Below are 23,650 nucleotides of genomic sequence, written 5' to 3'. Positions count from 1 at the left end.
GGCACCCTCCACCAGCAGCGTCCTTTCCCTTTTCTTTGCCTGCTGAGTTTTCAATCAGTCTTCAAAGTTCTGTACAAGTGTGGTCTTCTTTAAGTGCCTCCCCTGACACCCTCCCCCTAACGGCAAAGGAGACGCCTCCTGCTCTTGGGCCTATTGCTCATGCCCAGTTCTGACTCCCTCTTCCCAGGCTCATTTTCCTGGATTGTGAGCTTCCCTCGTGTGATGAGTCCCCAGTGCCCAGAGCAGCGCCAGGTTCACCATAGTTCTCCATAAATGCTCAGTGTCCACTCTGCTCTAGTCCTGACTCTCCCCTCCATGGACTCCTGGTGTAATGTTGAGCAATCTCTCCCCTCTGTGGGCCTGCACAATGTGGAGAGGGGGGGAGTGAAACTCATGGTTTCTAAAGACCCTTCCTTCCCTGGGTTGGGATTGGAAGTGATGGCATGTAAAACATCAATCACCCATGTGTGCTGTCGGCCAGCTAAGGGCAGAGCCCACTCAGACACGTAGCTGCACGTGCTAGCACCCAGGGACCACCTGGGAGCAAACCCCTGCCTAAATAGCTGCACATAACCCTCTCACACACAAGTGGACGTGCCCTTCATCCTCAGTCAACCGTTGGCCCTAACACTAAACAGTTAATTAGCAGCTGGAGCTGCCAGTCCAGCAGCAAGTTAATATGCAATATGCATGCTCGAAGGCTGGTGTTCTCTGGGGCTCTCCCCTTCCAGGCCCGCACACGCAACACCCTCCCTCCACTCCCAAGTCTAGACGCAGACGCAGTTGGTCTGTGGTAGGGAAACAAGGGCCAGAGCCTTAGCTCTACCAGCTTTCTGGATACTTGTCTCTTGATCTCCAATGGGAACCTTCAACTCCACATTCATCCACTCATTCATTCCATATTAGCTATGAAGTTCCTACCATGTGCCAGCCAATGGTGTGAATGTCAGAGACTCACCCTGTTTTGCCCTCTCACAGGCTTACAGTCTGGTGGAGGAGACAACCCTCCTCCAGGGAATCTTCCCAACCCAGGGACTGAACCCAGATCTCCCACACTGCAGGCAGATTCTTCACCATCTGAGCCACCAGGGAAGCCCAAACAGAAGATAGGTGCCATAATTTCACCAGGAGAGCGGTACTGTGGAAGGATTAGGGTGATGTGATTAAAAATGGTCCAGAAGGGCAAGGGGTATGCAGGAGGTGCATTGGAGCTTCAATCAAAAGATGAGAAGCCAGCAAAGCAGATAACCAGGGAAGAACCTTTCAAGTGGCAGGTAGAGCATATGCAAAGGTCCTGGGGTGGGAGAAACATGTTCAAAGAGCACAAAGGAGGCCACGTGACTGGAGCTCTGTCAAGAGAGATGGGCAAGGGCCACAGGAAGGAAATGTAACTTTATTCTAAGAGAAACAAGAGGCCCCTGGAAGGTTTTGGGCAGAGGAAACAAAATCCATCCCTTTGTCCTGCTTCCCTCTTCTTCTTTGTCCTTCTTAAAAAGTATGTCTTCCTCATCTTTACATTGTTAGTGTCCAGTTCAGGGTCTGGCACAACTTGGCACCAGCCAATGTTTACTGAATAAATGAATGACCAAGCCAGGCTCTTCTGGCTTTAGGCTTGACTGAGTGGCTCCAAGTGGGTCAGCTGGGCTGCTGTGAAGTTTCGGGAGCTCAGAATGGGAGTCATCTGGGCCAGACTAAAACATTTAGATATCCTCATACTCCCCATACATGATTCATAACAGAAATAACAGTAACCCACAAGGCATAATACTTACATGTCTGCTGAAATGAAAACAACTTCTTTGTGGATTTTTCAATCACAAAACTCTGGGCAAGTTCATCGAAGCAGTATTTCTTCACAAACACACACACATGTGTGTGTGTGTGTGTGTGTGTGTGTGTGTGTGTGTGTGTACCTATGTTGTTGCCACCTTGCTGGTGCCCCAAGCTGGACTGCCTGTTGGGTCACACCCAGTGCCACATGGCCGGCCTGACCCAACTGTCCCCTTGGTGACACAGTCTTGTCTCTTGAGCTCTGCATAATGAGGAACACCAAGGGGGCCACAGTGGCCCAGGCCTAACTGACAGTGAGCAGCCTCAGAGCATCGTTGCCAGCAGGTTCTCAAGGCTGCAACTGCTCGGTGTCAGAACTCTCGTAATACACTCTTGGGCCACCAAGGTTTGCCCCTGCCCATCCCTGACCCTCTAAAACCATAAAAAATGATCCAGGCCCTAAGAAACTTCTCAGAAGAGGAATCTAAGGCTAAGAGAGGTTATTTAATTTACCCAATGTCGATCAGAAGATTGGGATGGAGTTGTGGTTTGAGCACAAGCCTGGCCTGTAAAGCAGACTCCATGCCCTTCCTGAGGGTGAGTGGGCTGGGCTGCGTGCAGAGGCACAGCCCCCCAGCCCATATCTGGATCCACACAGCTGACAAGAACACATGGTGGAGCTGGTCCCAGCCTAGTTTTGGGATGGGCTCTGCCCTCCCCTCAGCCTCTTTCACTGCTCAGAGGGGCTCGAGGCCTCTAAGCTCAACTCTCCCCGAAGCCCGTCTCCAGGGCCCAGAGAAGGACTCCATATAAAGTCCCTGTGTGTGTTCCTCAGCATCACACGGGCACAGTGGCGGGAGCCTGGGAGGGGCTCCAGAAGCCTGAGCCAACACGGCCCTCGGGTTCTGGGTCTCAGGACTGGGCCTCACTTTTGACCCACGGTGGGTCCTTCACGGTTTCTATCCTTCCCTTCATTGCTCAACCTGCAACCACACCTGCTCTGTATACGGACCCTACAGGGGGTTAGGCTCAGTCCCTGCCTGGGAGGAATGTACACCTCCCCACCTGCTCCTCGCTGGAGACAGAGCTCAGGAAACTCAAACAAAGCAGATCAGTGATTTGCAGGGAGAATGGGAGGCTCGGTGGCTAAGGGCAGCACCCCCACATGCAGCCAGTTTTCCCAAGCAGACCCTGGTGGAGCTCCACCGCCCCTGGGTTCCAGTACTGCATCACCCCACCCAGCCCACCATGGGTGGGAAGTGACAAATGAGTCTGAGGAAGTGGAGGAGGGGAGTCAGCAATCGATGGCATTAACATGGTGCCCAAATTAAATATTGACTTCCTTGGTTGACCCTGGGGATGCCTGGATTGATGGCTGGGGCTGTGCTGTGCCACTGCTGGGGATGGGGACATACCAGCCTGGAGAAGGGTCAGTGGGCAGCTGAGGCTTGTGGGGTGAGCTCGCCCCTGTTCCTGCCTGGTCAGAAGGAACAGGGACAAGGGCTGCAGAGATCCCAAGGCAGTGGGTTTGTCTGTCCATCTTGTGCCTGGGAGCTCCCTACTCTGTAGAGTCCAGAGTTCCCTCTTCCCAGAAGACCTTAGAGCCAAGGTTTCATTGAATGCCCACCCCTCTCCTCCCCCATCCTCCTTCAGGAACTGTGGCTGGCCTGCCGCCCAGCAAATGAGCAGAATCAATCTCTGTGATGATATCCATTACCAGGGCTCAGGACCCTGCCTCCCAGGACAGTAAGGCTGGTTATTTTTGGTCTATCATTATGTAGGATCTTGGGGAGGGGGTAAGGACAGCCTCTCCATCCTTGGAAACATTCCATCATCCTCTCCAGGTAACTTCACCTTCAGAATCAACAGTGGCCCCTGAGCTTTCTTTCCTTCTTTTCTTAGCTCCATTTCAGAAATTGTCTATCGTGCCTTAATTTCTTCACCTCCTCCTTACCCTGCAGCCTGCTCCAGTACGCCTCCTGCCATGTCAGTGACTCTAGTCCCGCCTTTCTCCTGAATTCTAGTCCTGTATGTCTAACCACCTACTTCCTACTTGAAATTCCCCCTTGACTATTTCTAAGGTATTGCAGTGTTAACAGGCTCAAGGTGAAAGTCGTAATTGTCTGCCGCACAGCTGGTTCTCTTCCTGGCCCCCGAATTCAATGGCATGGTCATCCATCCAGGCATGTTAAGACAGAAGCCCACAAGTCACCCTTGGCTCCTTCTGATAACGCCCATACCAGAAGCTGACAATCCCATTGCTGCATACATTCAGATTCCATGCCCCCTCTGTAGCATCCTCCTAATTTAAGTTTCCTTGTTATGGGTGGTCTCTTCATTGGTCTCTCCGCATCCATCTCACTCTTCAGTAACTGCCCCCATCCATTTCCCATTCATCCTGAGAAATCCTATTAAATCTGATCCTGCCACCCCCTGCCCAACACCCTTCTTGGATTTCCACTAGTCTGAAACACCAAAACCCTTATTAGAGTCTCCCCTGCTCTGGACACTTAGCAAGTTCTTCGAGGGCCTGAGAGGTAGGGGGGTTCCTGGGGTTGGTGTCCTTGGAAAAGTGCAAGGAGGAGCAATAGGGGGGACTGGGGACCGGCTCTAAAAGCCCCAACTGTTGGACCCCATGAACTGCCCAGGGGGTGCAAGAAGAAGCCTCAAGGGAAATGAGTCCAGAGAGACAGGAGTTGGCAGCCTCCTCCACCCAGGTTCCCCCTCTGGCCACCTAGGCCACCTAACTTTCTTTTAATTGGTGTCTAATGGAAGTGAATTAAACTCAATTGAGTTTTAATATGTTGATCCAAGTGCCTTTCCTAACCTGCCTCCCTTATCCCAGGATCTGGGGCTGCAGGCAGGAAAAAAGAAAGACAGGTTTTGAGAGTGGTTGTAGAGGGTGAGGGGAGGGGGTGTGTAGTATAAGTAGGCCTGATGCCAGCGCACAGTTCTCCTCAGGACCTTCTCCTACATCCCTAACACCCCCTCTCTGCCAACTAGCGTCTCCTGAATACCCAAATCCCAGGAATATCGACTTTGGACCTTCTCGGTACTGGCACTGAGCTGGGAACCCTTTTAACATCACCTCCATGAATCCTCCCATGACCATTTGAGGCAGGTAGTATTCCTACCTCCTTTTCAGAGGTCGCTGAATTGATTTGCCCAAGGTCACTGCCTTTATTCTGTCTAGAGCTGTGCTGTCTAATATGATAGCCACTGACCACATGTGGCTACTGAGTCCTCAGTTCTGAACTGAGATGTACTGTACATGTAATGCACACACTTTCAGAGAATTAGGTATGGAAAAAGAATGTAAAGTAGTTCGTCGGTAATCTTCTATATTGATTATGTGTTTCTGAAATAATAACATTCTTGATATAGTGGGCTAAATAGATTATTTAAATGAATGTCACTAATTTTTACTTTTAAAACAATAGCCCCTAGAAAGCTTTAAATCACATATGTAGCTTGCATTAGGCTCAGACAGATTAAGAATCTGCCTGCAATGTGGGAGATTGAGGTTTGATCCCTGAGTCAGGAAGATCCCCTGGAGAAGAGAACGGCTACCCACTCCAGTATTCTTGCCAGGAGAATTCTATGGACAGAGGAGCCCGGCGGGCTACAGTCCATGGGGTTGCAAAGAGTCGGACACGACTGAGCGACTTTGAGAGTGAGAGTTTGCGTTATATTTTTGTTGGACATTGCCGGGGTATGATCTTATGAAAGTGGGGATGGTCTGCTCACCCATGACCTTGCCACAGTCTGAAAGGCAAGGAAAGGCTGCAGGTGAGCTTGGGTGAGCTGCTCAGGCTGTTGTCTCCTTATTGCCTGGGAGGGCGGCAAGTCTCTTTCAGCACCATGGACAGCATTTGGGCTTGCTTCCCACCTGGGGTCCTAAGAGCACTGAGGCCCAGGAAGGAATAAGGGGAGGGAGGAATGGATACCACCTGCAAAACTCTCCCTGGGAATAATCTCAAGCCATGTTCTGGTACAGGAAGGCTGGGTAAGGATGATCAGTATCCCCATTTTGCAGATGAGAAAACCATTGTTTAGAGAGATTTGTGCATTCCATCTGTCTCAGGGCTTCCTTGGTGGTTTAGTAAAGAATCTGCCTGCAGTGTGGGAGACCTGAGTTTGATCCTTGGATCAGGAAGATCCCCTAGAGAAGGGAATGGCTACCACAGCAGTATTCTTGCCTGGAGAATCCCAGAGACAGAGGAACCTGGCAGGCTACAGTCCATGGGACTGCAGAGTGGGACAGGACTGAGTGACTAACCCTTTCACTTTCTGGTCTCCCAGTAAAGAGCCATAGTTCCACATGGAGCCCTCAGCTGAGTGCACAAACGCAAACCACTTGACACAGATGACAGCCAGTGACAGTGCAAGAGTGGCAATGTGTGCCAGGGCTGTGGGAGCCCAGTGAGTGCTGAGGGCTGAAGCGGGGAGTTCAGGGGCAGCTTCACAGAGGGGCCACTGGGGCTGGATCTGGGAGGCTAAAGGGGAAGTTGCCAGTGGGAGCCAGCAGAAGTTCCAGGCAGAAGAAATGGCATGTGCAAAGGCACAGAGGTGAGAGAGATGGGTCAGGCAAGAGAGGTAGGCAACAACCACATCACCAAAGGCCTTGCATTCTAGGCTAATTCCAGGGTCGATGGAAGGCTTCTTAGTTGGGACGGCAGTGGCCTGGCCAGATCGGCATTTTGGAAAGATCACAGTAGAGCTAGGTAGTGACTGGAGGCAGAAAGAATAAGGAAGACAGTGAGATCAAAGACAGGACAGGGGACATCCCTGGAGGTCCAGTGGTTAAGACTTCACCTTTCAATGTAGGGGCTGCAGGTTTGATCCCCGGTCAGGGAGTTAAGATCCCACATGCCTAGGGGCCAAAAACTAAAACATAAAACAGAAGCAATGCATAACAAAAATTCAATAAAGACTAAAAAAAAAAGAAAAAGGAAGACACAATGGTTATTAGATATTAGTCCAAATGAAAGGACAACAGGACTATAGATAAGGAAACCCAAGTCAGACAGGGCCCGGCACCCTGTCTGAGGAGACACAGTGCATCAGTGCCTGGGGAGTGGGGACTCAGGAGCAGAGAGGAACACAGCCCTCCACACAGGAAAGCTCTGCCCCGACCGTGGACGTGGTGAGTCTCAAAGCCCTCCAGGAGCCTCTGCAGCAGTTCTGCTGTTGGAGCAGAATCAATCAGGTGAATATTAACCCTCCTCCTCAAACCAGATACAAAGCAAGAAACTAAGAAACTGCAAGGGGGGTGGGCAGGGGTGAATGCACATTGTATCTCAGCTGGAGAGATCCTAGTGGAGCCAGTGGAGCTCAGCACTGGGAAGGAGGAAGGCAGGAACAACGGAAAGGCACCCAGAGGGTTTTAGGTGATGCATCAGAGAAAGCCTAGCCCAGTCATGAGGGGTGGGGTCTGCTGGCACAAGGTCAGAGACAGGGAGCTTTGTTTGTGTGAGCCTTTAAATCCCCTTCTGGGAAGAGCTCAGACGGTAAAGAATCTGCCTGCAATGCAGGAGACCTGGGCTCAGTCCCTGGGTTGGGAAGATCCCCTGGAGGAGGGCATGGCAACCCACTCCAGTGTTCCTGCCTGGAGAATCCCATGGACAGAGGAGCCTGGTGGGCTACAGTCCATGGGGTCGCAGAGTCAGACACAACTGAGTGACTAAGCACAACTGGGACTAGGGCTCCCTTCTCTAGAGACTTACGCCCCTCCCCCTCCCCTGAGGTTCTCAAGGGGGCTGCCAATCACAGTGCCCCACCCCCTGGCTGGGGCCAATCAGAGTCCTGCCTTGAGGGTTTTCTGATTGGAATTCAAGAGAAAGTTTCTTTCCCTCTGGGGGCAGAGTTGAGCGATTTGAGCTGGGAGAAGGAAGCCTGGGGGCCCAGGGGAGTGAGGGAGTTTGCCTGAAAGAATGGCATTGACACACAGAGCAGCTGGAAGGGATGGCAGATCTGGCCACACCCTGACCCTGGCTCTCATCGCCCAAGACTAACCACCCACCCCCTGCCCCCAGTGCTGCAACTTCAACCAAAGTGCCCTCTGCCCAAACTGGCTGGTACCAGGGCTCTTCTTCTGGCCACAAGTTCCAATATAACCGCCTACAAGCCATGGGGGGTTTGGCCCCTCTCTGAGCCTTGATTTCCTCATCTTTAAAATGGGGGAATCACAATACCCACCTTGAAGACTCAAGTGAGGTGGTACCTGAATGAACGCTTTGCACCCAGAAGTGCTGGTGCTGCCGGAGGGGAGGGAAGCCCAGCTCCTGAGCAATCACCTGGGGGGAGGTGGTCCGCTCTCTCCTCTGACTGGGCCCACAGGTGGCAGGATTCAGAGGAGCCTGTACCATCATGACCCCCAGTCCTCCAGCCGCTCCAGGAGGCCATTATCTGTGGCACCCACCCCCACCCCAGTAGCCAGTCCCTTCTTCCTTCTCCCCCATTCAGTCCCCTGCCACACCTAATCCCTCCCTCTGACATGTCCACCCCGGAGATGGTCAGCTCCCCAAGGGGCTGCGCCTGTGTCTCAGAGGTGCCCATGCTGTTAACTGAGCAGAAGATGTGCCTGTGGCCTCTGCCCAGGCTGCTTAACCACAGAAGAGCCAGAGCAACACATCTCCACACTGATTTTATCCGGTCACTTCTAGATTCCTGGGAACTGAGCAGCGTCCACTCACTCAGGCCTGTAAAGACTATGCCCCAGAAATTGCCCTCTGGCACTGAGCCGGCCTGGCCGCTCCTCCCCACATCCACCTGAGCCCCGGAACCTGAGGCTCCCCCAGCACCCAGCTCCCTGACGTTTCCTGCAACCATGAAGGTTGGGTCCCCACAAGTTGAGCTCAAGCTTCCAGTCCTACTAGGAGAGTGTTGATAAAGATGCAGTCCCAGCCCTGCCTCTGACTGTGGCCTTGAGCAAGTCATTTCCCACCTCTGGCTTCATTTTCTTATCCACAAAATGGGCCGCCTAAAACCTTCCTGCAAAGTTGTGGTGAGGGGTCCAGGCTGAGGGCGTGAAGCTCCTAACATGGAGCATAGCAGGAGGCCAAGTATCTCGGACAACAGCTAATACTTAAACAGCTAATGTGCCAGGCACTTACTAAGCTCTTTATATCTGTTACATTGTTTCATTCTCATAACAACCCTATGAGGTAGGTACTGTCACCATCCCCATTTCACAGATGAGAAAACTGAGGTCACTAAGCTCTGCCTGGCCTCTGGGTCTCAGTGAAAGGCAGCCATGCCCATCACAGCCACTGAGGAAGTCTGGCTTCAAGGGGCCCCACCCTACACTCCCAATCTGCCTATACCCCAACAGGGGAAGGGATGTGTCCAGGGTCACCCAGAGAGTCAGGGGCAAAGATGGGGTCATAGCCCAGGCCACCGCTCTCCCAGCTGGACCCCATCACAATGTGTCAAGACCAAGAGAGGTGAATTACAGAGAGAGAGGAACAAAGCTGGGGGTCCCAGGGCTGGGCCTTCTCCTGGGGAAACAAGCAGCTCAGAAGCAAAATCCACAGAGTGAAGTTTATTCCCAACAAAGTTCCCCTCCCCCCTCCCCAGCCCGGGACAGGGACAGACAGGCTGGGGGTGAAGATGGGGCTCCAGGAGCTGAGGGGCCTCTGAGAAACAGGGAAGGGTCCCGGCCCCCCAGCCACACCATGTCTGGCTCCCCCAGCCTGGCCAAGTCCACTGTGCCTCCCTGCCCAGCCCTCGGGAGAGGGGAGGGGGCGCTGGCTCCTGGGTAGTTCCAAAATGGAGTGTGAAAATAGAGAGATATATAATATTTATACTCAGTGGGCAGTCCGGCGTGGCACTCACACCTCTGTCTGGAAGTCGCCATCCGGTGGTTCTGTGGGTTCCCAGGCTGCTGCCCGGTGTAGGGCCAGCCGCTCTCGGGGCTTGGGGGGCAGCGAGCCCAGCGTCATAGACTTGAAGGTGCTCCAGCTCTGATGTCGCCGCTGTTGGGACACGCCGGGACGCTCCCCTGGACTGGGCTTCTCCTGTGGGTGGAGCAAAAAGGGCCAGTGGAGATGGGCCAATACCCTCTCACCCATTGTACAGAAGAACCAACTGAGGAGGCCAAAGGAGAGGGCCAGTGATGTCTCACGTTACCACCAATCAAGTGAGGTTCAAATCCAGACCCACCGGCTCCGGAGCTGGGTTCCTGACTCCTGTGCTCAGAGCGGGCCCCTGAGACCATGTCTCCTGTCTGCCCATCCTCCTCAAGATCCTGGGGGAGACCCCACCAATACCCGCCACCTCCTGAAAAACCCCAGACTGTTGCTTATGCCACAGGCAGGCCCTTGGTGAGGCAGGCTGAGGCTGGGGAGGAGGGCAGGGAGAAAATGAGTGCCCCGTGGGCCACCTCACCCCTACCCAATCTGGGGTACTTATGCTGGACACACTCCATTTGGCCGCCCCACCCAGGGACACACGCACGCACGCACGCACACACACACACATGCACACACACACACACACACCACCCCCACCCGGCTTCTCCCTCTGCAACAGGGGACCATGGCTCAGGGTCTGACCGCAGGAGCCACTGTGCCCGGTCGGGCCCCCAGCTCTGGGCAGGGGCAGCCGTGGGAGGAGCTCTCACCTTGGCCGTGGACTGGCTGCGGTAGCGGTCGAAAGTGTGGAACTTCTGGTTGAGCTCATGGTAGAGTTCTGAGTGCCGTTTCCGGGTGTGCATCACCTTCTGGGAGCCACAGGGCGTCAGCAGAGGTGCTCCCCACAGGGCACTCAGTGCCTGGGTCCCCACATCCCTGCCTGCTGCTGGCCCCCCTCTGGGACAAGGCCTGGTTTGGTCTTCACCCCAGAGCTCTGGCCTTGGGCAGCAGAGGGACTGTCATGGGCTTAGGCTGTGCACTGGCGCTTGGATTAATTTTAGGAGGGGACCCTCTATGGCCAGACACCCCCCATCCCCCCCACACACAATTCAAACACACATGCACTGGAGCACTTACCTCAAAGTCCAGGTCTGAATACCGTAACTTCTTTCGCTGAGAAGGAGCAACCAGGAGGCAGTGAAGGAGAAGAGAACTTTTTAACCAAGTGCAGGAGCTTTAGAGACAGGAAGTCTGCTCCCTCGGGGTCTGTCCCCCTGCCTAGGCCCAGGAGTTAGGAATCCTTTAAAGGGCAGCCCTTGAGGTTGTGGAAATGGGGTGGAGGCATGAGAGATGAGGCACTGAAGTGCAATCCCACCCCAAGGGGTACACGTGGGTGGGCACATGTGTAGACGTGTACCTACACAGCGGCCAGATGCCACAGCGCAGACTTCCAACAAGGCAGGGACACGGATCCCCACCCCAGACCGCAGGGCAGACCCTCCTTCCTCTGTGCCCAGGAGGCAGTCCCTGTCCTGGCCCATCTCGCCCCATCCTCTCTGACACCAACAGGCTCCCCTCTCCCTGGAAGCCTCCACCCCGCTGGAGATACAGGACTTAGCATCACAGAAGCCTTCCTTCGATTGCACTTTGTCCCCTTTTCCTGCCAAATGGCCCCGCCTCCCTCCCTCATGCCTCTCCCAGCTCTCACTTGCCCAAGACCACCTTCAAGCCCCAGTGGCCTATGCCACATCCAGTGCCACTCAAGAAGTCCTCAGCGTCTCAGAATGTCATCATGGGAGCATTCATGAGACCAAGACCAACCTTCCCAGGTTGTACCAGGGAAACAGGTCCAGGGAGAAGGGACTTGCCCACAAGTCCTCAAGGATGTGGCTAAAATCACCATCTAGGTTTCCCCAGTCCCAGGCCTGCACACACTCACCACCACTGGGGATGGTTTACACCCTCTCCTGGTCCTTCCACCTCCCTGCCTACTCTTTCTCAGCTACCCACCCTGACTTCTCCAACTCCAGGCCCCCATACTCTGCCCTGGACTCTCCCCAGCCCTTCTCCCCGGTCCATGTGCATGGACATGCCCATGCGTGTCCTTCCCATTTCTGGTCACACTGCACTTTCAGAGGCTGTGGGATTCCTCCTTGCTCCCTGATGTCCACAGACACCGTGCACACAGCTGCGCCCAACAGAATAAACTCTAACTTCCCCCGCCCCATCGCAGTTGCCCACATCAGAATTCTGGACGTCATTTCTGACCCCTTAAGACTCTGCCACGTTTATAGCTACCTCCCACACAAGGAGCCCAGCGCTGGCCCCTCCTCAGGGACCCAAGCATGGGCAGGTGTCCACAGAACAAAACCTGCCGTGATGCTGAGCGCTCCCCTCCCCACTGCCCATGTCGAGAGTTTTCTGTCTTTGTGACGCCTTCCTGTTTCTGCCATCTGCGGCAGGAGCAGGCACCAAATGTTCAAGAAACATTTTGGGAGGAAAAACTAAACTTGCGAACCTTCTAGCTGCTAACTTAGTTTTCTCCGTAGGGAGGATGGGAAGCCGGTTTCTGGGGCCCAAACATGAGCAGCCAACAGTGCCCAAGTGGTGACTCTTGCCCCTTCTCTCATTCACACCTTCCTCATCCTGCCAATGAAGGTTCCAGAATGTTCTAGAGTTCTACAGTGGGTCACTATCAACTGTTTGTTGCCAGTGATTCCCTGCAGGGAGTGGGCCTGAGGGAGCCAGACAGAAGGCAGGGCAGCCACAGAACACACATAGGCAGGGAAAGAGAGGGGCTTCTGTTTTCTTGGGGGGGGGGGCGGGGGGAAGAGCGAGGCAGTTACCATAGGCCTGTGGGCAGTGCCTGAGGCTGATCTCAGGAACGGTAACAGTAGCACTCCTCAATTATCTAGCACTTTCTACCTGCTCCACACAGAGATAAATGTTTTATATCTGTCAGTTAGTCCTCACAACAACTCTACCAAGAGGCTGCTACGTTATCCCCACTTATCCCCACTTTACAAATGAGGAGACTGAGGCTCAGAGAGATTAGGGTGAAGAGAGATTACGTGAGTCTCGGGGAGGGGAGACTGGGCCCCAGATCTCATTGCTGATCCAGCAGCACTCAGATCTCAACTCAGGGACTTGGAGGCCCAGGTTCTCAGCTCCTAGATACGGCTTCCCTAGCAATAAGGCCCCAGGCCTGAGCCATGGGCCCCTTTAAGGAGGGCCCACCCTGACCGGTTCACCCCAAAACAGGCACGCAAGCAAATGTGAGCACCTTCGAGAAGGGCACCCTCAGCATGTGGAGACCACGCCCATCTGAGGAGCTCAGAGGAGCCAGGATCCCCTTAGAGCCACCATGGGCATCAACGGAGGAGAAACCCACAGCACGCACACTTCCTGGGACTTTGTATGGGGAGGCTGCCAGCTGTCCCTTCCCGGCTGCTGCCAAAGTCACAGGCGCCCTGGGGCAGGCCTCTGACCCCCAGCCCCAGGCCCAGCAGCTCCTCACCTCCAGGGAGCCCAGCTTCATGGTGGAGCCAGGCACGGTTCGGGGCATGGTCCGGCTGCGCTCCCCCGGCTCCGGCACCTGGCGGGCGCTGGGTGTTGGCGGTGGCGGTTGGAAGGTCATCCCGTAGGGGTTCTGTAGAGAGCCATAGGCAGGGCCCAGCCCCAGGCCCGAGTGTTCCACAGACAGGAAGCTGGGGTAGGCTTCGGCGTGGCCCAGGGACTTGGAGGCCCGCCGGGGGGTGCCCTCAGGCCGGGCCCGCGGGGGATCCTCGCCACCTCCGGCCCCGCCGCCAGGCTGCAGACTCAGAGTCCTCCGGGGCAGCACCATGTAGTCCCCCTCGGAGCCCGGCTCGGCCGGCCGCAGCCACGTGAGGTCCAGCTGCCGCAGGCCACCCTCTCCACACATGTACACGGGGTTGGCCTCCTGGGGGGGCGGTGGCTCCCCCAGCCCTGGCGAGGCTGCCATGGGCACCAGGATGTTGCCAGGCAGCGGTGAGAAGCCGAGGCTGCCCTCGGGGCCCACGAGGCAGGACTTGGGCTCCTCATCCTCGTCCAGAGACAAGCGGGACAGCGTGCCCGTGATGGTGGATGGGTTGCAAGTGTTGACCTCCTTGAACAGCACTGGGGGCAGGAGCAGAGGGAAGTCAGTCCAGGGGAGCACGAGCCCCCAGATGTCCCCTTGCCCAGGCTGGGCAGGTACCAAGGCCCTGAGCTTGGATGGTGTGGGCAACTGAGTCCCGGAGTGACGGCTGGGTGGTAAACACGGGGGTTAAGACAGCGACTATCCCCGAGGTCCACAGCCAGGCAGAGCAAGGAACGAAGCCAAGGCCCCAGCCCCCACGGTGCCCAGGTGCAGGTCCTGACCTCTGACCCCACAGCCCCAAGGGTGTCAAAAGGGCCTTGTTCCTCCCTGCTCCCTGGGCAGCTCCGCCCTAGGTGACAGAACTTGGAGATTCTGATAAGAATCATGGAAATGACACAATAACGTAACAGCCACTTTGTGCTGAGCACCCTGCTAGGCATTTGGTGTCCCCTAATTGATTTAAGGCTCCTATCCACCTTAGGAGAACAGATTTCTCTCCTTTGTAAGTGAGGCTCCAGGAGTAAGCTGTCCACGCAAAGTCATACAGTGGGTGGTATTCATACCCTTGATTCCAGCTCAGGGCTGCCTGACTCAAAAGCTGGGCCCCACAGCCAGAATCCATCGGAGCATCCCACGGTAGGGCTGGGGGCCCCCTGTTCATCCCCCTCTCTGGGGCCATTCTCAGCACTGCCCTGGCACACTCACCAGTCTGACAAGCCAGATCCACATCTTTTTCAAAGTCTGACTATAGGCAGAGAGGGAGAGAGCAGACAGGCAGAGAGAGGATCCATGTATCAGGGTGGGAGGGAACTCAGGCCCCTCCCTACCCAGCCAGAAGGTCTGCCCGTGGCACACTGCCCACAGAGCAGAGGGGCTCCCCGGTGTGGTCTCCTCCAGCCCCATCCAAGAGGGGGGGATGTCTGAAGGGGGGACTTGCCCAAGGCCACTCAGCTGTCAGCGGCTGAGCCAGAATCAAACCTGATCTCTGTTCCCAGAAAGATGGGAACAGAGAAGAGGGAAGGGGAAGGTGAGGGGTCTAGGGCAGGGGGCACTCAGAACTGACCTGTGCCCTGCCCGGGCCTCCTCACTCACCAGGATCTGCAGCTGCCCATTCTTACACGAGTCGGGGGAGTCTTCACTCTCATCAGCCCGGCACACGCCCATCTGGCACTTCACCACGTCCTGGACCTGGGGACAGCAGGTGTCTGCTGGGCCTGAGGCCATCACAGGGCCCCTTGGCTATGGCGAGCTGTGCCTTTCCACCCCAGGCACCCAGATGGGCATGGAAGGAAAGCAGTGTATCCAGCCTAGGGGGGTGGGTAGAAGGAGCCCCAGGGGGGCCAAGGCTGCCCAGGTTATCAGCTTCCACACCAAGAGCTGCCCAAATGCGGGCCTGGTCGGGGCCTTAATCCTCCCCAGCTGTGTTTGTCTGCACCATGGGGAGTGGCAAGGGACCGGCATGGTCGCGGGCAGGGGTGGACAGGGCCCGGGAGAGGCCCAGCCCACCTCTCGGCGCAGGAAGCAATGGACGGCCGTGATGACAAAGCCCTGCGCAGAGTTGAAGACCGCGAACAGGGCCTGGAAGAGGACGGAGCGGCGGTCTGTCATGGCCAGGACGGCAGACATCCAGGTGAGCGCCAGCAGGGGCAGCACCACGCAGGAGCTCCAGAGCGAGGCCCTAAGGACGAGGCAGACGGTCCGTCGGGGACCCTCCCGGGGGCCAGGCTGGACTGAGCCTGGGCCTGCACTCAGCCTGGGGCCCTTGAGCTGCCCGAGACTGGCGGGGCCCCCAACGATACGACCCCAGTCACGTCCCCAGGCAGAGAGGGGCTGAGCAGCTGGGGGCAGAGAAACGGAACAAAGACAAAGAGCAGAAAACTGGGGGACCAGGAAGGAGGAAGGGACAGACACACTGACAGGGGATGGAGCTGGAGGCAGCATTAGGGGGCAGATGGAGAAACTGGAGAGGACCAGTGGGACAGAAGAGGAGGAGGGAGACAGATACAGATGCTGTGAGTTTCAGCCCCAATTTGCACAAAATCACAGGCCTGGGCCGCATCCCCAGAGACTCTGGGAGGGGAGGAGAGGGAGAAGAGGGAGAGGGACAAAGCGCGACGACAGACACGGTGAGAGCGGGGATGAGATGGGCAGAGACACACTGGAAGATTAAACGGGCGGAGAGGAAGGAGGACATCACAGAGCACAGATATTCAGGGGAGATGAGGGGGCCAGGGTGGCAGAGGCTCCTCCGCCTCAGTTTCCCAAGGAGGAGGTGCCAGGCTCTAGGGTGCCTGCTCAGAGCTGGGCAGAAAGACCACAGCTGGCAGGGGTGAAGGGGGTGGGGTGGGGGGGTGGGAGGGGGAGGGCGGGGGTCAGGGCCAAACCCACATGTCCCCAGCCTCCTTGACAAAGGAGGGCAGAGAAAAAAGGCAGAGGGTCCCTGGCATCCAGGCACCAGTGTCAGCCTGCCCCCACCAGCAATAGTCGATGAGGGCACAGTGGGGGCAGTCTTGCCCTCCGTGCCACCCTGCCCACTCTGCCTCATGAACACTGGGGTGGGAGAGGCAGGCAGGAGTGGGCATGGCTCTGGACAAGGCAGAAACATGGGCAGGGGGCCAAAACCTGTCCTAGGAAGAGTGGTCCAGGGTTGTTCACCCTGGCAGGGAGCGGGCACAGTGGCCTCCACAACCCCCGGGGGGCAGAGCCAAGGCTAAAGAGAGGGCCTAATCACAGCCATGAGAGCTGCCATTGATTAACCACCAATGCTCCGCCAGGCCCTACACTGAATACTTTACATACATGAGTCACACTGTGACCAAAACAACTCTAATAAACAGGCACAGGGATTATTATCCCAATTTACAGATGAGAAAACTGGAGTGTGCCCAGCTGGGCAGAGACAGAGCCAGAGCCAGGATGCAAACTCAGCTTGGCTGCCTCTGAGGCCCAGGCTTTTGACTTAGTTCTGAGAGACTGGATCAGAGAAGCAGATGGCAGCCCAAGTGAGAGGGAGCTTTCTACTACATGGAGCTCCTGGAGATGGTCCCTGCCACCTCCACAGGCAGTGAGCTCCCTGACCCTGGAGGTGAGCAAGCCAGAGCTGGGCCCCCACTGGTCAAGGGAGGGTTAGCTCTGGCCTCAGTGGAAGGTTGGGCCTGAAGCCCTTGTGAGTTCATTCATTCATTCTACTCTTGTGTGGCTGGGATTTTAAGGGTCTCAGCTGCCAGGGGACATCTCAGCCTAATAATTCCCTACCTCCAAGCTTCTCTGTCCTCCAACTGATTGCGAGATTCAATGCCTCTGAAATTCTAAGTCTCAGATTCTATGACAGATGATAAGACTCTCTGATTCACTCATTCGAACATTCTTAGCTTCTGATTGTCTTATTCTAAGATTCTATCATTCTAATTCTAAGGTTCTTTGGGCTCAAAAATTCTGAGAGCTGAAGATTCTATGAGCCTCTGTAGGGTGGGGGTGTAAGGAGGAGGGTGTGGCTGTGCCTGAATAAAATGTAAGCTGGGGGTAGGGGGCAGGGGCGGGGAGCAACGTTGGGGGGGCACAGGACTCCAGCATATTCTGGAAGGCACAGACATTCATTCCCTGTGCCCCTTTGCTATCACCCTTGAGAGTGGGAGGAGTTGGCAGGGCACTGGGCTGAATCCCTCCTCCCTCCCCCACCACGAGCACTGCCCCCCACTCTTTTGCCCCCGCCCACCCCCCTTTCCCACGGGGGCACAACTAACATGGCGTTCCTGGCCGAGGCTGAGCTGAGCAGGGGGCTGGGGACCGCTCCACACGCTGAGCAGGGGAGGAGCAGGCTGGCCCAGGGGCACCGCTCCGACCTCGGGGGCGGCACAGACATGGGAGAAGGAGGGGAGACACACAGGAAATGGGAGGAGATGGGGCAGTGTGAGCCCCGAGTAGGGTGGGAGGGGGAGGGCAGATGAGAGAGAGAGAGGTGGGTTAGGGTGGGCGAGGGGCTGCAGCTGAGCACACCAGGTGCCCACCTTGCCTGCACCCTTGATGCCCCAAGGCCAGGGAGCCCCAGTCGCATCATCAAGCCCTGAGTCTCCAAGGGTGGCTGCGGCCCACCCTGCCTACAGCATTGCCCACGAGGCCATGGCACAGACAACCCCCCTCCCCTTACCCGGCCCTCTGCTTCTTGGACTTGTCTGAGATGCCATCGCGAGCCATGAGCTTGTTGAAGACGATGATTCCGATGAGCATATTCACCTGGGGGCCCAGTGGAGTGGGAGTGGGGGAAGACAGGATCACCAGATGCCCTCCTGGCAGGGACACCCCCAGGTGCAGGAGGCAGACCCCCTGGGGCCACACGCCCATCCCGAGACACTGCAGGGGCACATACCAGGACAATGACAGCTGCTGGGCCCACGAAGGCATAGAGCAGGCCACCCTCCAGAGAGAGCCAGCAGCTTAGGAAGGGGGAAATGGGGTATCAGATACCCAGGGAGGCATCAGATACCCAGGGAGGCTTGCCGCCACCCTCAAACGCCATCCCTCAGGGCTCCCTGAGCTGCCAGGTCACATCACACATGGCGCCAGAACCCAGACGGGGTGAGAGTGAGCCACTGGCTCTCACAGAGCCTCAGTCACCCCCCTAACAAAGGCTCTGGAGCTACCGCGGGGGTCAAACAAGGCTGATCCCTGAGTCAATGGTTCTGAGATCATCCAATCCCGGCCTTTTATAGTCAGGGAAACTGAGGCTCAGACATGGGACAACTGGCCCGAAGGCCCACAGCAGGCATGGGCCAGGATCGCAGTCTAAGAAGTCTGGAACCCTATCAGGCTCATGGGCCCCCACTGCCCACCCCGGGAGGCCCACGTACTAGCTGGATGTACCGTATCCTTTCGTGCGGGTAAAGCCGACGGACACGGCCACCACCAGAGCAGGCAGACCTGGAAGAGCGGGGGAGCCAGAGTGAGACGGCCGCCCATCCTCAGGGTCCTTGATCCTCCCAGACTCCCAGCCCAGCTGACCCCTGTGCCCAGAGAGCAGGGCCGGGGCCACATCTGGCACCAGAGAGCAGACCAGGGGCCAAAGCTGAAGCTCTCCAGCTGCCCTTGCCCCCGAGGCCCAGGGACAGGGTCCAGCACGGGCCCTGCTCACCCCAGCCCAGGCAGAGGAAGCGCTTGCGGACGAGGCGGGTGCGCATCCGCCCGATGACAGCCAGGTAGGACTGCCAGGCCTCGGTGAGCACCCAGCAGAAGGACGACAGGAAGAAGAAGTGCAGGAAGGCAGCGGTCATGGTGCACACGCCCTGTGGGGAGATCAAAGGCAAGGAGTGGCCCCGAGCAGCCGCCAGGCTGGGAGGTGCTGGGCTTCCCACGCCCGCTGCTGCTGGGCGCTGCCACGGCCGCCCCCCTGAGCTGCACCCCCCACAGAGCCCTGCCAGGCACCCCCGTCTTCCTGCACCCACACACAGCACGACACGGGCCCAGTGACACGCACACGGTGCTCGGCATCCGGGGGCGGGAGGGTGGCAGGCAGGCTGCCCACGCACAGACGGGGCTGCCAGGGAGGGGGACAAACAGGAGGGCCTGTGACGTCACGGCCGGGCAGACTACACGTCTGGCACCAGCAGGGCTGGCGACAGGTAGAGAGGGCCACGGGGGCACAAGGGGGACAGCCAGCACAGATCAGAAGTGGGCAAGGGGTGCAAGAGGCTTCACTTGGGCTCCCTCATGCCTGCAGGCACGTCCAACACACATGCACACATTCGCTCAGCTCACCTCCACGTTTGCAGATGTACACAGACATCTCTCCCTGGAACACACACACCCCCGTCTCCAACATCCACATGGATGCTCACACACACCAGCTCCCACTCACACTCTCACACAACCCCCGCTTGAGAGTCTACACACTTCGGTTTCATACACACACACACGTGTGTGCCGTCCCCCCCTTCACCCCACTCTCGCACCCCGGCACCCCTGTGAGCCTGCACCTGCCTTGCTCAGCACCCGCGACTGGCCCACAAGGATCAGGATGTTGGATGCCAGGATGGACAGGCAGAAGTTCAGCAAGATGATGGAGCGTTCAGATTTTATGAACCTGGGGGTGGCGTGGGGGGACACAGTGGGAACAGACAGAAAAGCTAGCTGCCGTGCCCAACCTGGGGTGGCCGGACACCTCCTTCCCCACCCCTACCCACCACCATCCCACCTACCTCCAGAAGGCAGCGTAGATGGCAAGCAGGGTGAGCAGTGCCATGCAGGACACAGCACAGCCGATCACAAGGGGGACCGAGGGGGACCCCGCCAGCTCCAGGGTCTAGGGTAGAGGGGCAGACAGTCCGATGCGTCACAGGGGTGGGGGGCAGCTGCAGGGGAGCCCTTGCCCTCCCCCGCTTCCTGTCTAGGACAGACTGGCACCTCCATCTGGGTCATGCGTACACACAGAGGGGGCTCACTGCTGCCTTCACACGTGCACGGAGCAGACCCAGTCACATACGTACACGCATATTTATGTCGCCCACACTCTTCCGCTCACAACCAGATGCACACGTGTGTGTACATGCAGGCAAATCACCCACTGCCACACACCCCCAGGTGTGTGTCATCGTTGCGGGCACCATCCCAGGGGCACAGACTTCCTTGTGCCCTCCCACAAATATACCTACTCAGACGCCACGTGGGATCACCCAGGTTCCCCCCCACCAACCGCCACAGATGGCCCCTGGCACCCAAGAGCCTCTTCTCCTGTCCAGCCCGGGCACTTCCCTCCCACTCACCAGGTCCTTGGGCGGCTGGGCCAGCACGGCAAAGGTGGACAGGCGCTGGCACTGGCAGCGGGTGTGGGCTGCCTGCGTCTCCAGCGTCTGGCAGCTCTCGGTGTCCCAGTCCCCTGAGCTGGCGTCTCTTGGGTCCGGGGAGAGGGGGAATGAGCCCCAGGCTGGCTCGGCAGTCCCACCCCCAGTGCCGGCCACTGCCCAAGAAGAGGTGAGACCCAGGGCAAGGCCACGTCCAAGAGGCAGGCAGCCGGAGCCCCGGGGTCTGCCCTTGATCCCTTAGGCCAAGGATGGTGCCCAGGAACCCGCCCTCTAGCCTTCCAGGTGGGACACCCCCACCCAAGGGGGAGTAGTGTGGCTGCAGCCTTCCCCGCACTGAGCCCTTGCCCAACTCACGCTCTGGAGTAGTCCCAGCTGGCACAATGGGGATCCGTGGTGCCCTGGGGAGCAAAAGAGCTGAGTCCAGCATGGAGTGAGGCGCTCACCACCCCGATCACCACCCACCCTGCCACGGCAGGGCCCCACCGGTCAGAGGTTCAGTCCACTGTCAGGGGGACACCACCTCCCCATCAGACAGGCCCTTGGTTGCCCTTGCTGCATTACCCCAGGGTCCCCTGCCCAGGTGCCTACTCACATTGATGATGTAGGAGAGCTCCACTGTGATGAGGGGCTCCGCTAGTGGCTGGGTGGGAGGCCTCACGGTCACTGTCATCACCCTGGATGTGACGGCCAGAGGGGGCCTGGGGGACAGATGCTGAGGTCAGCTCCTGCCAGCAGGCACCCACACCTAGCTGGGAGCCTGGAAGGTGCTTTGGACCAAAGGCAGGAGGCTACCATAGGGCCAAGGCTAGAGGAAGGCCTAGGGATCAGTGGGGCCGAGGACTTTGAGTGAGGTCTAGAACCCAGTCCAACACCCCCTAGACCCCTCTGCAGCCTCTGGGAGCTGCAGTGGACATCTCTGAGAAGCACCTGTGTCCAGAGCCTGGCAAAAGGTCCAAGAGGCTGCGGGAGGCTCCGGACGGATCTCTCTGTGGCCAGCGTAGGCTCAGCCCTCCTGCCTCACCTGGGCCTGCCGGGATCTACAGCAGCCCCATCCACGTCCCTCCTCCCAGGGACTCACCTGGGCGGTGGCAGGATGAGGCCCAGGGTGCGGTAGAGCACAGCACCAATCACAAAGTAGGAGGAGGAATCCTCAGGGTCTGCCGGGAGGAGGCGCTGGTGGGAGTGGCCGGGGCCAGGGGGCACGGTTCCTGGGCCTCTCCCTCTGCCCAGGTTGCCCGCTGCCCCAGATGCGGCCGGCTTCCCTGGGGAGGAGAGGCTGAGCACCTCCTTGGGTAGGAAGAGGCGGTCCTCTGAATACCGCACCCAGTCCTTCATGCCCCGGCGGCCCCGCATGGGGAACGTGATGTCGCTGGAAACAGCGGAGACAGGCTCTCGCTGAATGCTGATCACTGCCATGGACCGAGAGAGATAAGAGACAGAGAGAACCATCACGGGGAAGAGACAGACGCGGGAGAGACAGAGCAGGATTGCAGATGGAAACGTCAAGGTTGGTACAGACACAGAGGTGGGATGGACACACAGAGAAACAACAAAGAAATGGGGGAATGGGAAGAAAACATGGAGAGACAGATGCAATTAAGGAGTTAAATGAGGGAAGACAGGACCCAGAGAACAGGAGAGGAAAACAGGAAGAGCCCTCGGAAACCATCCCCTCCCCTATGGCGTCCTGCGTTTGGCCCCATCCAGCAGCCCCTCCCCGGCCTGCCTCTTTGTACCCAGGTTATCTGTGACAATCAGAGAGCTCTGGAAGGCCTTGAGAGCATCGCCCACCAGGTGAATGAAGTCTTCCACGACCCGGAGCAGGTGCACAGAGCCTGGGGACACCTGGGGACAGAAAGGGTGTAAGGGGCCGAGGTAGGAGTGAGCCACAGGGCAAGAAGCCTGGTAGCCCAGCCCCTCACCTGCTGAGCGTCATCCCACTTGTCCTTGTTCTCTGCATCTATCATGAAGCTCACCACCTGGAAGAAGCGCTGGGGAGAGAGCAGTGGGTGTCGGGAGGTCACGACCCCAGGGACAGTAGCTTCCCCGCCACAGCCACACCTGCAACACCGCCTGCAGACTCAGCTCTAGGGGCTTGGCCTCCTCCACTTCAAAAGAGGGCTTCTGAACCTTCAGTCCCACTTCCTCTTGACAGAGCAGAGTGGTACCTGCACGTCATCAGCTGAGGGCACGTAGGTGGCTCTCTTGAAGGTGTCAGTGACATTCCTCAGAATGTCCACGGAGAAAAGCAGGTCCCCGCTGTAGTAGGAGCGCCGGGCCAGGAGCTCCTGCAGGCTGCGCACCACCTGAGACATGCCCTCGCCCGCCAGCATGCGCTGCCCCTTGGCCAGGTGCTCCCGAAGCTGCAGGTGACAGGGGGACCACTGTAACAGAAGCGTCAGGAGCTGGGACCAGCCCCTGGCCTGTCCCGCTGCAGTTCAGCCACCACGCGCATCCAGAGGGAGAAGGTCAGATAGAGACGCTCAAAGGGACTGCGGGGAGAGAAAATCTCAGAAAGAGACAGACAGAGAGAGAATCCCTAAAGACACTTAAAAAAAAAAAAAGACTGAAACAGAAGTAGCAAGAGAAGGAAAGAGCTCAGATCCACATAGAAAAGATGATAAACACAGTCCAGGGACCTCCCCAATGGAAAGGAGTCCATCCATGCTGAAGTCTGCTGTGCTCTCTCCCTCTCAAACACAAGTTCCAAGCACAAACACAATACCAGCTCCAGTCAGATAAGTACACACAGGCCAGCTTCGTGAACACCATTTTTACCCCACGGGGAGCCCTGGGTTGGGCACTGGGGACATAAAAATAATTTCAGCTTTATTCCTGTCTTCAAGGAGCTCACAGACTCACAGGACACAGACACTGTGATGAGCACTCAACACCTAATGATGGAGAAGCTCAGCGGCCTGTAGGTGCAGAGGCAGGCACTAGGGCTAAGGGAAGAGAGTCCAGCATTGAGGGACGAATAGGAGTTTGCCAGGGAAGGAGAGGCAGAGCTGGGCAGAAGTGGGCACGCATCTATAGCCTAAGGCACATGGGCATGAGCAAGAATCAAGCTCCCTCCACCCACCACCAGAGTCTGGGACAGACCCTATGTCGCCCCCAGCCCAGCAGGGTGCACT

General features: G+C 57.4%; 1 protein-coding gene across 1 annotated transcript in view; it reads right to left on the bottom strand.

Annotated features, from left to right (window-relative positions):
* Positions 1-9,602: 9,602 nt before the first annotated feature.
* ADGRB2 (adhesion G protein-coupled receptor B2) overlaps positions 9,603-23,650 on the bottom strand; it is a 29,384-nt gene continuing 15,336 nt past the window's right edge. Inside the window, exons 9-29 of the mRNA XM_068967684.1 lie at positions 22,685-22,879; positions 22,439-22,507; positions 22,253-22,361; positions 21,595-21,925; positions 21,109-21,214; positions 20,871-20,914; positions 20,478-20,604; positions 19,914-20,017; positions 19,696-19,798; positions 18,851-19,001; positions 18,570-18,639; positions 18,089-18,155; positions 17,870-17,955; positions 17,466-17,564; positions 15,229-15,400; positions 14,815-14,910; positions 14,428-14,467; positions 13,141-13,760; positions 10,761-10,796; positions 10,394-10,492; positions 9,603-9,788 (exon numbers count right to left, since the gene is read on the bottom strand). Coding sequence (XP_068823785.1) covers positions 9,603-9,788; positions 10,394-10,492; positions 10,761-10,796; positions 13,141-13,760; positions 14,428-14,467; positions 14,815-14,910; positions 15,229-15,400; positions 17,466-17,564; positions 17,870-17,955; positions 18,089-18,155; positions 18,570-18,639; positions 18,851-19,001; positions 19,696-19,798; positions 19,914-20,017; positions 20,478-20,604; positions 20,871-20,914; positions 21,109-21,214; positions 21,595-21,925; positions 22,253-22,361; positions 22,439-22,507; positions 22,685-22,879 — 2,910 coding nt within the window. The remainder of the gene's footprint in view (positions 9,789-10,393; positions 10,493-10,760; positions 10,797-13,140; positions 13,761-14,427; positions 14,468-14,814; positions 14,911-15,228; positions 15,401-17,465; positions 17,565-17,869; positions 17,956-18,088; positions 18,156-18,569; positions 18,640-18,850; positions 19,002-19,695; positions 19,799-19,913; positions 20,018-20,477; positions 20,605-20,870; positions 20,915-21,108; positions 21,215-21,594; positions 21,926-22,252; positions 22,362-22,438; positions 22,508-22,684; positions 22,880-23,650) is intronic.

This window comes from Capricornis sumatraensis, chromosome 3, assembly GCF_032405125.1.
Source record: "Capricornis sumatraensis isolate serow.1 chromosome 3, serow.2, whole genome shotgun sequence".
In the NCBI taxonomy this organism is placed as follows: domain Eukaryota; kingdom Metazoa; phylum Chordata; class Mammalia; order Artiodactyla; family Bovidae; genus Capricornis; species Capricornis sumatraensis.
This window is presented reverse-complemented; position numbering and strand designations above follow the sequence as displayed.